Source organism: Haliotis cracherodii, unplaced genomic scaffold (assembly GCF_022045235.1).
Source record: "Haliotis cracherodii isolate W230 unplaced genomic scaffold, xgHalCrac1.p SCAF_11, whole genome shotgun sequence".
Lineage (NCBI taxonomy): Eukaryota > Metazoa > Mollusca > Gastropoda > Lepetellida > Haliotidae > Haliotis > Haliotis cracherodii.
Window position 1 is genome coordinate 6,598,389 of NW_027266266.1, and position 15,068 is coordinate 6,613,456.

Here is a 15,068-nt window from a genome sequence, read left to right on the forward strand (position 1 = left end):
CGCTCGTCACGCCGAAGACCCGGGTTCGATTCCAGACATAGGTACAATGTATGAAGCCCATTTCTGGTGTACACCGCCGTGATATGGCAGGAATATTGCTAAAAATCGGCGTAAAACCATACTCACTCACTCATTGTCTGATCCAGACTTGAATATTTAGCCGTCATAAAGCTAGAATATTGCTGAGTGCAGCATTAAACAAACAAACAAACAAACTCCGTGGAAGATGTGAACTACAAACTACTGCTGTTGGGAATGTCTACAAAGGGCCCATGATTTCTTTATCCCGCGATTTCACTGGACACTAATGTGTTTGTAGTTAATATTAATAAAACAATGAACCCTTCTTTCTGTCTAGTTTTACTGGCAGGTCGTATAAAGACCATCAGACCAGACCATAACTTGCTTAACGATGCCGCTGACTCCAATAAACTGAAATCTAAAAATATGAAAAGCAGTTGTTGGTTTTTATTCAATGGACCAGAAATCATTATATAACTCATTTACTGTCGCTATCAATATAAATAAATTACTTTAAAAATCTATATTTAAACACTGTTGAAAATCTCCCACCCCCAATATATATCATTTGTTTCCTGTTTATTCTATAAGGGAATAAAAAAATATATTTGAAATTGGATTTGGAAAATAATATTTTTTCGACTTACTGACCTGTAAGTTTGGGCCATAAATCTGTAAACTCCCCCAAAAGAGTCTGGCATAACAATAGCATGAGTATATAAGAAGAAACACTTGGAAAACATTAATGTGAGTATTTTCTGGGGCATGAGTGTGGTAAGACATCCAACACAACAGTTAAGACATCCAACACAACAGTTAAGACATCCAACACAACAGTTATTGTAACTTGAATTACTGAGAGAGGGAAGGTGTACAAACGCTTACATGTATATGAACTTATGCTTGTCACATCCCAGGGCGACCAACTACGGTTGCTCGCAGGGGGTGATGAGTGTGGATTGGGTGGCCAAAATGGCTGCAAAGTATTAATAGATGAGTGACCACACACTCTGAGTAATGCTTAACTCTCTTGGCCACTGGTTAGGCTGTTCAAGATATGACTAAAACTAGAAACTCGCTCCCTGACTCACACTCGTTCGTTCGTTCGTTCGTTCATTCTTTCATTCTTTCATTCATTCTCTGGTAAAATATTGACCGAGTTCAGAGTTCGGACATCTAATGCCACTTGCATGCTTGCTGAGCCCTGAGCACATTGTAATGGACGCTTTATGATGCAATGTTAATATGATTTCGAATTGTCGCTACCCCTTGGGGATTCTGGGTTAGAATTGTACCCCAGAATCTATGCATGTCGTAAGAGGCGACCAATTGGATCGGATAGTCAGACTCGGTCACATGGTTGCTGGCATGTCAACATTTTGTCTGGACTCATGTCTTTTGTTTGTTTGTTTGTTTGTTTGTTTGTTTGTTTAACGCCAAACTCGGCAATATTCCAGCTGTATGATGGCGGTCTCGAGTCTGGACAAGACAATCCGGACACAGACACGCACGCACGCACGCACGCATGCACGCACTCCATCCCGTATTCAGCAAGTATCTCTCTCCCCCTTTATGAAACAGTTCCTTTTAGCACTGAACCCAAGTTTGTGAATTTTAGCAATGCTGCAAGCATGAATTTTAATTGACAGCCATAAACTCCCATATATCACTTGTAGAAAGGGAAAGAACTGGCCTTGGGTCAACATTAGCTGCCATAACAAGTTTGATTAAAGTCATGCAAAAACTTCTTTCTCTGTCAATTTGAAAATTATGAGTAGCAGTAGTTCTCTTGTTTGTCCGTTTCAGTTTCACACGAATTACATGTACACGCTTTAAACCTAGACCAGAAAAGCACTGAGACATGTAGACATGCATCTGGTTCCTCTGTATATTCACAGTGTTGCCCAACCTGGTCTATATGTAAGGGAGTGTCACTGAATTGAGCATGGATCTATCCTGAATAGACGAATAAATCAGTCCTTTTCCGCATCAACTAGTGTATAGAACAGTTGTGGAATCTGTCCCTCCTTCCCAGACGTGTCCCGTGTACCCTTTTTGCAGTAGGCAAAGGTCATGGTCACATCACTGTTCTTTACGAAGGATATGCTGTTATGTCCTTTAAAGGTTGGAGGGCCTCGAATCTTGACCAACAGTGTGTACCAGACATTGCCATCGAGTTTGAGCTTTGCATTGAACATGACTTTCAGATATTTGGCATTGTTCACAACCTTGGTGACCTGTGCATGTATGATGTCGTCATTCTTGTCATACAGGACAGTGTTAATACAATACTCTGAATTGTTTCCATCGAAGGGGCCGTAAATACTGTAGCCATGGAGGTAGATCTCTTTCAAACAAATCAGTTTCACCGCGTCTGTTCCATAGCTGTCCCTGGGTCCGTCCACCTCGGTGAACCGACTGCACACGCGATACTCCTTGATGTTTCTAGTTGATGTCCTGAACTTAAAACACTGGGTCCACCGCTCGGGAATAGCATAACACTGAACCATAGTGAAACATTCTTCTTTGGTGAACAATCCCTGAGGGGCCACAGAGTCGACAAAATACCGGGGGTCAAGGAGAGGAAATCGGACACAGTCCAGTGAATCTCCAAGCACCTGTCTTTTGTTTGGACCCGTCGGCTCTATTCTTCGCATTTGGCACTGAGCATCTGCCCAGATGAGGATTGATTCCAAGACCTTCACCTCCTCGACCTCCAGTTGATCTGAACCCAGGACCTGGTTCAGACAGGGTTGGTATATGTTCCGGAAACCTTCAGTTGCCAGGACACTGCTGGCGTTCTGGTTGATGAAGTTCAGGATGGCTTGAGCCAGTTCGTCTAGGATGTATCCTTGTTCCAGGACTTCACAAGCGTTCTCAATAGTCAGGTAACTCTCCACGAACTTCACACAGGACATGACCAGCCTCTTGACTGCATATTTCTTGGCAGCGTAGATAACTCCTATCACTGTCCTTACACTATGGTTCACCTCTTCAGCATACAAGAACCTGGCAATACAATGAATAAAGAATGAGTTACAACAAATAACGTTACTCATGTTCCAAAAAATACCATTTGTTTCCACCTTTAAAAAAGGACACTGCCACAACATGTTGGTTTGGTTGTTTTGTTGTTTAACTCCGTACTCGGCAATTATCCAGCTATATGACGCCGGTCTGTAAATAATCGAGTACGGACTAGAGAATCCAGTGATTGATATCATGAGCACCGATCCATGCAATTGGGATACGATGACATGCATCAACCAAGTCAGCGAGCTTGACCACCCGATCCCGTTAGTCGCCTCTTACGACAAGCATAGTCGCCTTTTACGACAAGCATGGGTTGCTGAAGACCTGTTCTACCCCGGATCACACTTGTGTGCCCTTCTTCTGATTATAGATAGATGTACATAACCTTTCAAAAGGGATTTGAATATATAAATATTAAGAGACATTTTAGGATATGTTATGTGGATTTCTACAGGTACACTGGCAGTGTTCATAAGAACAACTCATCTGGTATCTCCCCCATGGGGATTCGGGGTTAGAATTAGTCTCCAGCAAACAATGCTGGTCGTAAGAGGCGACCAAAGGGATCGGGTGGTCCGGCTCAGTTGATTGTGTGTCATCGTACACCGACGGCGTGGATCGTTGCTCATGATATCAATCACTGAATTGTCTTATCCGTTATTTACGGACTGTCGATATATAACTTTAATATTGCTGAGTGCTGTATTGACAAATAAATCAGCATGCACAGCTGCAACGTATGGGAGTGGGATGCTTGACGGATTAGGGGGCACAGGTGGCCAGGTAGACTAAGGCGCCGCGATTCGCTGTGCAGAGTTGCGTCCCTTAGACACGCCAGAAACCTATGATTGTGGGTTCGAATCCCGGTTCGCCCCGATTATGTTTCTAGGTTTGTCAGCACCATACCCGTGCTCGTGGGTTTCACCGAAGTGGTAAACGTCTGAGACCTGCATCACTTCGGGCTTTCCTCCCACATTAAGCAGACACGCCGCGATGTAACTTGAATACTGTTAAAAGCGGCGTTAAAACCCAACACACTTGACGGAATATTGATGACATGCTTATATACTATTAAAAAAAAGTTAAAGAACATCCTTGATGGAAGATGTATGTTACAACCACGACTAATTAACTACATGAATAGTCAAGGGTGTTCTTTTACTTCTTTTGAGTAGTCTATATTCATCCACACTATTCACCCATAATTTCACCGTAAGAGTCGACTAACGGGATCGGGTGGTCAGGCTCATTGACTTGGTTGATGCATGTCATCGTATCCCAGTGGCGTAGATCGATGTTCATGATGTCAATCAATGGATTGTCTTGTCCAGACTCGATTAGTTACAGACCATCGTCATATAGCTGAGTGCGGTTTTAAAAAACAACAAAAATACACTCTCACCCACAACCACCTCCCCCCCTAGGAACTACCCACGGGCACACGTGCAAAATGTTAAAGACCCCTCACCTGAGGAACTCCCAGAATACTTCCGGGTCAATATCCGGGATGTCAATCTCCTTGGTTTCTGCCAACGGACCTTGAAACATCGCAAAGAAGACGCTCGACCGGCTGATGAGCAGGAACTTGTGCGCACCAATGTTTTCTCTCGTCTGCCCAACCCGGAAGTGAACATCACACGCCACCTGGTGGTCTAACATGTGAAGCGTACATTCGGACAGGGTCTTGTTTTCCTGCCAGTCCACTGCAGTGTTGGTCTGATGAGGAGTCTTCCAAGGGTTGGGTGTGGTTGGCGTGGACATCTTGGTGTCTGGAAAAACAAGGATTATGAATAGAATGTGAAGTGACTTTAAGCCGGCTACGCCGTAAGCAGGATACGAAACCCTTAATATTTAATAGAACTGGGATCACAAAAAACAATGGTCGATTGTGTGAGTATAGAGGGTGCCAAACCACTCCTAGGCATCCGGCATACCATTCGATTTGTCTTGACATCAAATTTAAGAAAGTTTAAGTCATTTCAGTGTACACAGCCATACAAATAGTGAGTGAGTTTAGTTTTACGCCGCTTTTAGCTATATTCCAGCAATATCACGGCGGGGGACACCAGAAATGGACTTCACACATTGTACCCATGTCTGGAATCGAACCCGGGTCTTTGGCGTGACGAGCGAACGCTTTAACCATTAGGCTACCCACCGCCCAGAATAAATGGATGATCATGCCTGTTCAAATGCTTAGGGCTAAATATTATATTTGTTACTCTTTGGAACCAAAAAGGACAAAAACTATAATTGAATATTGAAATATTGGCATCCGCGTACCAGATAAACATTTCATGGCATCCAACGTACTGCACTGCGGCCTCCGGCTAACAACTTAACAGGGCTCGGCATCCGACCAAAAGGGGGTTTGCACCCACAGTATTACTAGACTCAATAATGAGTGAGTAATGTTTTACGCCGCTTTTAGCAATATTCCAGAAACATCACGGCGGGGGACACCAGAAATGGGCTTCACACATTTAACCCATGTGGGGAATCGAACCCGGGTCTTCGGCGTGGCGAGCGAACGCTTCAACCATTAGGCTACACCACCCCCTAGGCTCTATAACGCAGCGTCAGGTCCCGACTATGAGGCTATTTTAAGTTGCAGAAAGTTACCATGCAATTCCGGTGTTGGTCGACTCTTGCTACAATCACTACACTGTTTCTACCAAGACATTCCGTAGAGCAACAACTATCAGACATGTTCACAGTTTGTCATTAGCAACAACGTTAGGCATGAGTTAATTAGCACACTGGCGAGGAGATTGTCGCAACTTCAAGAGTGAATGAGTGAGTATGGTTTTACGCCGCTTTATGCAGTGAGTGAGTGAGTGAGTTGGGTTTAACGCCGCTTTTAACAGTATTACAGTTATATCACGGCGTGTCAGCTTAATGTGGGAGGAAAGCCCGAAGTGATGCAGGTCTCAGACGTTTACACACGCACACGCACACGCACACGCACACGCACCCCCACACCCCACTCCCCCCATCCTCTAATACATACTCACAAACACACGCACACATCCATTGTCACATATTTTGAAACCCGTGAAGATCCGGGGTTGAATAGGTTTTAAGTAACCCATGCTTGCCGTAAAAGGCGACTAAAAAGTCATCAGAGGCGACTAACGGGATCGGGTCAAGCTCGCTGACGTAGTTGATTCATGTCATCGTATCCCAATTGCGTGGATGGATGCTCATGATGTCAATCACAAGATTGTCTGGTCCAGACCCGATTATTTACAGGCCGTCGTCTAAAAGCTGCAATATTGCTGAGTGGTCTCAAACAACAAACAAACAAAACCTTCCTTTTGAATATCCAATAATGTGTGCACACACGCGCGCGCTTATCACAGCCCGTGAATCTCGACACGATAGGAGCGTCCTGTACACGTGGCCCCGCGCTCTCCCGTTCTACACAACCACTGTTCATCAGCTGGCTATATGTCACACACGTCATTATCATAGTCACCGGTGCGAGTGACTGACAGCGATTCACTAGACCTGAAGTGGTATTTCCAAACGATGTACAAAGCTATAGGTATCTCTTTACACCACCACGATGGCGCTGACCCAAAACTGGGGGTTCGTCATTTTTCGCTTTGTCACGGTGAGATTGGAGATTCGAGAGGTATGTGTGTCATATCTCGTTTACTACCGGGTTTTGTCTGTTCTTACCCCTACACCACCCCCGGCTAACACCCCACCCCCCTCACAACATCCTCTCACCAAAGTGACATCGACTTTGTTTGGGTTGGAGCCGAGTAAGCATATTTTCACGGAGTTTATTATTGCTTTTTTAGCATTTCTGTATGTATGTATGTATGTATGTATGTATGTATGTATGTGTTTGTTTGTTTGTTTGTTGTTTAACGCCGCACTCAGCAATAGTCCAGCTATATGGCGGCGGTCTGTAAACAATCCAGTCTGGACCAGTAATCCAGTGACTGACATCATGAGCATCCATCAACGCAATTGGGATCGAATACATGCATCAACCAAGTCAGCGAGCCTGACCACCCGATCCCGTTAGTCGCTTCTTACGACAAGCATAGTCGCCCTTAACGGCAAGCATGGGTTGCTGAAGACCTATTGTAACCCGGGCCTTCACGGGTTGTTTTTAAAGTAGGATATTTATATATATTACCATGTACTAGTACCACGATAACACTATAAATAAGTCTGCAGTTTTATAGGCTACAGGTTAGTCATAATATACATTTTATTTATTGCTGTATTTCAATGGCACCATTTTCAAAGGAGGAACCTTATTCTGACAGACGGCCCTTAAGACTTGGTCCAATTGAGTGCACCTCTCTAATGGCTATCCTGTTATTGTGATATATAGTACGTGGGTATATATGCTATAGTGGTGAATCATTAATGAGTGAGTGAGGGAGTTATATCACGGCGTGTCAGTTTAATGTGGGAGGAAAGACCGAAGTGATGCAGGTCTCAGACGTTTACCACTTCGGTGAAACCCACGAGCATGGTATAGTGCAGACAAACCTAGAAACATAAACCGAGCGAACCGGGTTTCGAACCCACAATCATAGGTTTCTGGAGTGCCCAAGGGACGCAACTCTGCACAGCGAATCGCGTCGCCTTAGACGACTTGGCCAACCGTGTCCCCGAATCATTAATGATATAACTACCCCGGATCTAGTGTAAAATAGTGTACACGCTATTTCGTAAAAGTCGGTCACCGGTAGTGATGTCATACGAATATAAACATTGTTGTACATATTTGATCATTTCTTTGAGGTGAAAATGATTAGCTCGGCATCCAGCGTGTTCTTTGTTCCAGACTTGATTACGTACAGACCGCCGTCATATAGCTGGAATATTGCGGAGTGCGGCGTTAAACAACAAACAAACAAACAAACAAACAACCAAGCAAATAACATGACAATTTCATATTTGTCAAATCTCTCTATGAGATACACATTTGAGAAGAAACGCCAAGATATATCCTCGATTAGTTTCTAATTTTCAATGTTAACATAAGACTACCTTTTCTGGTCAGAGAGGGAGTCCTGTGAGTGGACCTCTTTCTGATGGTGGAGCGAGTGTCACTGGAGCGTGAGGTCCCCGGACTGGCCATCGTTATACTTTCATATACCCGTATCCTCCTGCAGGTGTACCGGTATACTCTATATCAGGTGTAGCATACGGTATACTCTATATGAGGTATAGCATCTACTCTCCGTAGCATCAACCCTGAAGCTCTCTACATCATGCAGCTGTGTGTTAGGCATGTGCACAGTGGAACAATGTATCACGTAGTGTGTGGTACGGCTGTTATAGTGATGTAGATAGACTATCAGTATATATATGATAACACTGATACAAACACGGGTCAAGAATTCAGGGGTAACTATCAGCTATGGGGCGGACATCACTGGTTTCAGCCAGACCACTTATCATGTTTACCGCGTATAACCATGTTTTTTTTATCTGAGACAGTTAAGTTTTTATCTGTTTTCTGTAACAATATTAAAAAAACAAAATCCGACTGCATCCATCATGCTAACTAGCCTTATTATGCATAGTCACGTGATATTACAACGTGTTGCCAGTATAAAGTACCATACCACGAGTTTATTAGTCATTGCGTTTTGATGCACGACTTTTCAGTTTCAATTTTAAATATTCACCTGATCAATAACGGGAAGACTAAATAACAGAAATGCATTATCATATAACGCTGATGAAACATTCCCGGTTCAGCGTTATAACGAGTAAACATATAATACCATTAACGGTACGGATATCGGATAGCGTGGCATCGGGTAGGTACATGTAGGTGCGTGTGTAGGTATATAGGACAGTAGGTGGGTGGGGAGGTGTGGATCCCCGGAGGGAGGGGAAGGTATGTAGATAGTCAGGCAGAGAGGGTGGGCAGTAGGTAAACCATTACCAAACACTGACATACATGTTATATTCATCTTGTCACGCACAGTGTCTGAGAAACTCTATATATAGGTTTTACTGTTAACTGGTATTAATCTTTAATATTTATAGCGGTGCCCACACGTCATAATGAATTCCCTTCTATGTCCTGGCGGTATATCGTGCTGTCTACAGTATCAGAACGTCCTCGTTACATCGCCGCCCGTACATCCCCACTATAAGCCTCAGATGCGTATACAGTTGGACCTCACGTGTCTTATCGCTATCTAGGACAATATGTCATGTATCAAATATATCGGTGTTCACCTAATCAGTTAGCGGACAGTTCCATTCTTACAAAATAACAATTCTTGTCCAAGACATGAAACACGGCCAACAATGAACCGTTAGATCACCATATGGTTGCCAGGTGCGCCATACAGTTGTGACAGGCACACGTGTTTAATAAACCACTTCTTCATTAAAATGTCTGCTAAAAAACATTCTATAACTGACAGGTAAATCAATGTCGAAAACTTACCTGTGTACAGCAATGCCAGTTTCCAAAGTGCGTGGTTCGGCTGTCACACTAATTGTGCCAGGTATGCTATTCATTCGCACAGGTATGTTCAGCCAAGCGTGCCATGTGGGAGAGCTTTAGTATAGGCATATATACTTCCAGCTCCAGGCACTATATATTGTTATCTAAAGAGATATCACTCAGAGTAGGTTTCTGTATATATTTGCTAGTTCTTTCAGTATATTAATAGTATAATGATTTTGCAACTGTATGAGTATCGTATAAGGTTTGTTTGTTGTTTAACGTCGCATTCAGCAATAATCCAGCTATATGACGACGGTCTTTAATAATCGAATCTGGACCAGACAATCTAGTGATTGACATCATGCGCATCGATCTACACAACTGGGATACGATGACATGCATCAGCCAAGTCAGCGAGCCTAGTCACCCGATCCCGTTAGTCGCCTTTTACGACAAGCGTGGGTTGCTGAAGACCAATTCTACCCCGAAATCTTCACGGAAGGAATTCGGTAGAACCATATATGTTGATATTAGGAAACGTACTTTAAATTAATTGTGAAATTGTATTTCTTGATTTCAATTTCGTATTTGTCCCCGAATTATTAGTTTAATAAACACAGGTTTATTTAGTGTTGATATTTGGGTCAGGCAATCTGTCGTGTATCGCGTAACAATTGCAAGATACATATCGTGCATACATACATGTATTCAGCACCAAGTATACCCTTTGTGCTAAAGCGCCAGTGGGCGACCTAGTGGTTAGAGCATTCGCTCATCACACCGAAGACCCGGGTCAGATTCCTTACATGGGTACAATGTGCGAAGTCCATTTCTGGTGTCCCCCGCCGTGATATTGCTGGAATATTGTTAAAAGCGCGTAAAACCATACTCACTGACCTGTGACGACAGGTGTTGCCGCAAGCCTAAGAGGGGTGGACAAGTCGTGTAAGGCGACGCGATTCTCTGTGCAACGTTGCGTCTTTTGGGGTTCGAATCCCGGTTCGCTTCGAGTATGTTTCTAGGTTTGTTAGCACCCTACCTGTGCTCGTGGGTTTCACCGAAGTGGTAAACGTCTGAGGCATGCCTCACTTCGGGCTTTCCTCCCACATTAAGCTGACACGCTGTGATATAACTGGAATAATGTTAAATCCAACCCACTGACTCCGTTGAAGAAAAATGACAAAAATGGCTACCGCGCTTTCACCAAGTACTTCCTAGGTGGGCAGCGGAGTTCCAAAGGAGAACTTGAGCCTCGGAGGCGATCCAAGATCAGGTACCCCATAAGGAATATGTTGATAAAAATACATGCGATGATTATGAATGATCGACGACTCACCCACGTCACATAACCAACAGAGGTAAGGTGAAATGGGGTTTAACGTCGCGTCCAAGATTATTGCACTTTTAAAACGACGTGCATGCACGTGTATGTATGTGGCTGCTTGTACTAGTCCGGACTGATGCCGATTTTATAGTGCTAGCACACTGAGATATCATGCCGCAGTTTCACACGAATACCCCACTCAGACACAGTATACTGACTCCGAGCCGACCAGTCCTTGTTTTAGCCCCTTAATGCTGAGCGCCAGACAGGGTAACAAAAAGTAACATATTTTAACGTCTTTTGGTATGACGCAGCCGGGGATCGAACACCGGACCTTCCGCTCTCCGGACGGACGCTCTACCACTAGACCACGGAGGCGGTCAACCAACAGAGAGTTGTGAACATTCTAAGGAATGAATTGGGCATGACAGAGGTTTCAGCACGCTGGTTCCTAGGCTTCTGACTCCTGATCAGAAACGTTCCAGGTTCGTCATATGTCGTGTGACTTTACTTTTAAAGCGGACCCAGCTGATTTTGGTGAGCGATTTGTAACCATGGATGAGTCTTGTGTTCACAACAATGGCCAGAGACTAAACAACAGTCAAATCAAAGCAGTGAAAACATCTAACACCTCCTCATCCGAAGAAGGCAAAGTCTGTTCCATCAGCTGCCAAGGCGATGCCTTTGTTTTTCTGGGATGACCAAATGGACTTCCTCCGGAAAGGTCAGACCGTAAATATAAGCTAATCTGCTTTGGCAACAGAGTGGAAATATCAAGGCTACACGGCGTAGAAAATGCACCTGTGTACAGGTCTGTGGTTGCCATGGCTGCAAGGCATGACTGTGGCTTTGAGCTCATTGAACATCCTCAGTATTCACAAGATTTGGCACCGCCAGTTTACACCTCTTCCCAAACTTGAAAAAAAGAACTGTCTGGCTACCGTTATGCAAAATATGAGAACATGAGGTGAGGTGAGGTGAGGTGAGGTGAGGTGAGGTGAGGTGAGGTGAGGTGAGGTGAAATAGGGTTTAACGTCGCGTCCAAGAGTACACGTTAAGTGTGTGGCTGTTTGTACTAGTCCGGACTGATGCCGATTTATTGTGCTCACACACTGAGATACCATGCCTCAGTTTAACATGAATACCCAACTAAGACACAGTATACTGACTCCGAGCCGACCAGTCCTTGTTTCAACCCCACTGAACGCCAGGCAGGGTAACAACAAGTACCATCTTTTAACGTCTTTTGGTATGACGCGGTCGGGCATCGAATCCCGGACCTTCCGCTCTCCGGGCGGACACACTACCACAACGGAGACGGCCCCATGAGGCTGTAAAGAACATTTTAAACCATTCAGGAGGAAGCCTTCTATACGTGTGTGGTCCATGTACTCGGTTGAAAAAGAAATTGTGAATCACCCGGGTGGGTGGGGTGGGTAGCGGTGGGGGTGGTGTTGCTATAATCAGCAACAGCGCCATCAACACAGACCATCATAATTAGATTTAGAACTGTTCAGCCACTTCTCATATAAATGATTGTATCAGCTATACAACTCAATATTCCTTCTCGAATTGGAATTTAACATAGTCACTTTTATTTATTTAATCCACTCCCCCACTGTCGTTGTGTGAAAATCGTTTGAGGGCAGTTTGTTATCAGAATTCTGTGAAACCCGGACCTTGTCGTATCCGTGTTTTGTCGTACCCGGGTCCGGTTTACTTTCCGATATTTCTAAAGGGTGTTTTCTAATCACGTGGTTTCCTAACATGTCACTGCGCCCAATTCAATTCGCGTTATTCAAAACAATTACTATTTTCGAAAGGTGAATCGCTCTATAAATCCTCAAAACAATAACTCCCACGTCACAACGACTTTGTTTTATAAAATTGCGTCCCTTAGTTATGTTAGGACCCGCTGATCGTGAGTTCGAATCATAGAGATCCGTTTATGATCTTTGAACTCTAAACATCGTATACATCCTATATACCTTACTTACGTTGCCGGCTTCATATAAAAAAAAGGTGAATTGAGAATTGAAATACGTTCAAAGCAGCTTCAAATTGTTGATATGACGTTGGCCACGGATCAAACTTGGGGCGAATCTTGGATTCGTACCCAAAATCAAATCCCGGCACTGTTAAGGGACGCAACTCTGCACAGTGATTGCGGTGCCTTTAGTACTTGGCCACCAGTTCCTCTAAATCAATATAGTACTTACCTAATAGTAGAAGATCGAATACTATATGGAACCAGAGATCTTTCCATAAACATCTATGACTCCGTCTCCTTCAGTAACAGATGGGGAATTCCCACATGACTGTCATGCTTCCGCGTAAGGTGAATCACGTTCTTGTCACGTGGTTACATTCCCATTAAAACGTGTGACCGCAAGCTATTGACATACGGACGGGCGACATAACAGATCAAATGTTCAAATACAGAATACGTTTATTCCTTGAAAGGTATATCCTGCTGCAAAGGCACGTTAGCCATATCTGATATAGATTGTGACACAGTCAGTGCACACACATCATACAACGCATGGTTTCTAGCTTATCGTTAATCACGCTTTATTAAGAACCTGCATGTTGAGGTCAGTGAACTTTGACTTGACCTTAACATTTCTTATATAAATCACTGCTTAAAAAACACATTTGGCATTAAAAACGCGAGCGTTATCTTTTCTCTATCACAGATAATGGATGGAATTAACCAGTTATTTGCAGCTGTTTATACAGAGTTAGTGGGTAAATTATATTCAAGGCGCTTTATAGCGATATTCCATACATTACAAATAACCATCATGATTTCAACGAGTGGAGGAGTTGGCGTGACGGGCCAACACTGTCACCACTAGACTACCGAATTTTGACATACATATCTGCTCAGACTGACGAGTGAGTGATTGAGTGATTAAGTGAGTGTGTGAGTGAGAGAGTGAATATGATTTTACGACACTTTTAGCAATATTCCAGCAATATCAGGGCGAGGGACACCAGAAATAGGCTTCACATATTGTATCCATGACGGGAATCGAACCCGGGTCTTCGGCGAGACGAGCGAACGCTTTAACCCCTAGGCTACCTGACCGCCCCAAACTGAAGACAGGGAGTAAGATGAAACCAATCTTCTTTAGTCGGTTCAAAAATAAACCAAAAAAATGCTTTAAAATGTCGTGGTGGTATGATGTAAATGACTACGTGCTACAACATTATACTGTTATGATCATACGGATTATGGGTCAGTTGGCCATGAAACAATACAAATTGATTGTATAGGTTCTGGATTGCATTTAGCTATACACGTTCATCGCGTCATATAAAAAAACACAGGAAAATGTTAATTACGTTGTTCTCAAATCTGGAATTGTCATAAAAATAGAACATGAAAGTAGACATGTTTGTTTCTGTAATTATAGACATCTGAAATGAAATCAGCCCGTTGAGCCTATCTGTAACCCTCTGTCCGTCACATGTTCTAGATTGTAGCCTCGTTTACCGGTACAATAACATTCACCTGCATCACTGTGGGGCCTTGACCTTGATCACGATACCGATTACAGATACAGCGTCCAACGTCATCAGATGACGTGCACGGTGAGACAGCAGGACTGGGATGACTTGCACATCTCGAACACATCAGCTGCAGCTTCGTCCGTCGTCGTCGTCGTCGTCGGCGGCGGCGGCGGCGGCGGCGGCGGCGGTGCATGTGGACAAAAAAATTGTGACAGTTTTTACTTCTCCGAAATGGCTCGGTGGATTCAGTTGACATTTTGTGTCGATGTTTGTTACTATAAGTGGGGTCAAGTTCTTTCAAGGCATCAAAATTGTAATTTCAATATGGCCGCCTGGTTTTCATCTTTGATTTTTTTTTAAATTCAAAAGGTTTCTCCAAAACCTAAATGGCCAGGGGCCTTAAACGTGGTTGGTGAGATGGTCACTCAATGTAGTTCAAAGTTTGTTTGAGGCATCTTGTTTTGAAATCAAATAACGGCTCTAACAGCCATGTTTGAAAATACAAAAAAAGTGGACCAACGAAGCTGAGACTTCAAAAGCTTATTAAAACCAATGATGACGCCCAAATTTGCTTAAGAGGTTACCAGTCATATTGAAAATGATATTAATAGCAATTGCTTTGTCATTTTTGCGATAACTGAAAAAAAATCAGGTTTAAATGTCACGCTGTGACAGTACTGAGAGCATCAACCTCTCGGAAGCCATTTGACTAAATACCCGAGAATGTCACAT

At 43.6% G+C, this 15,068-nt stretch overlaps 1 protein-coding gene across 4 annotated transcripts; it reads right to left on the bottom strand.

Annotated features, from left to right (window-relative positions):
* Positions 1-1,822: 1,822 nt before the first annotated feature.
* LOC139456154 (BTB/POZ domain-containing protein 2-like) lies at positions 1,823-14,385 on the bottom strand. 4 transcript variants are annotated; one of them, XM_071237701.1, is made up of 3 exons: positions 14,338-14,385; positions 4,523-4,823; positions 1,823-3,030 (listed from the first exon to the last, which is right to left on the bottom strand). In XM_071237701.1, the coding sequence occupies exons 2-3, from the start codon at positions 4,813-4,815 to the stop codon at positions 1,995-1,997; spliced, it is 1,329 nt and encodes a 442-aa protein (XP_071093802.1). In that variant the 5' UTR covers positions 4,816-4,823; positions 14,338-14,385; the 3' UTR covers positions 1,823-1,994. The 4 variants fall into 4 exon arrangements, with proteins under 4 accessions (XP_071093802.1, XP_071093803.1, XP_071093801.1 ...); XM_071237702.1 differs by lacking the exon at positions 14,338-14,385 and adding an exon at positions 13,040-13,099; XM_071237700.1 differs by lacking the exon at positions 14,338-14,385 and adding an exon at positions 9,494-9,569.
* Positions 14,386-15,068: the final 683 nt, after the last annotated feature.

What these genes read in the sequence shown, in the direction of transcription:
- LOC139456154 (XM_071237699.1), bottom strand. Translation starts at nt 8,164, where the DNA reads ATGGCCAGTCCGGGGACCTCACGCTCCAGTGACACTCGCTCCACCATC. An exon ending in TCCCTCTCTGACCAGAAAAG is followed by an intron (nt 4,824 to 8,073) that starts GTAGTCTTATGT and finishes TTGTTTTTCCAG; the next exon opens with ACACCAAGATGTCCACGCCA. An exon ending in GTATTCTGGGAGTTCCTCAG is followed by an intron (nt 3,031 to 4,522) that starts GTGAGGGGTCTT and finishes TTGTATTGCCAG; the next exon opens with GTTCTTGTATGCTGAAGAGG.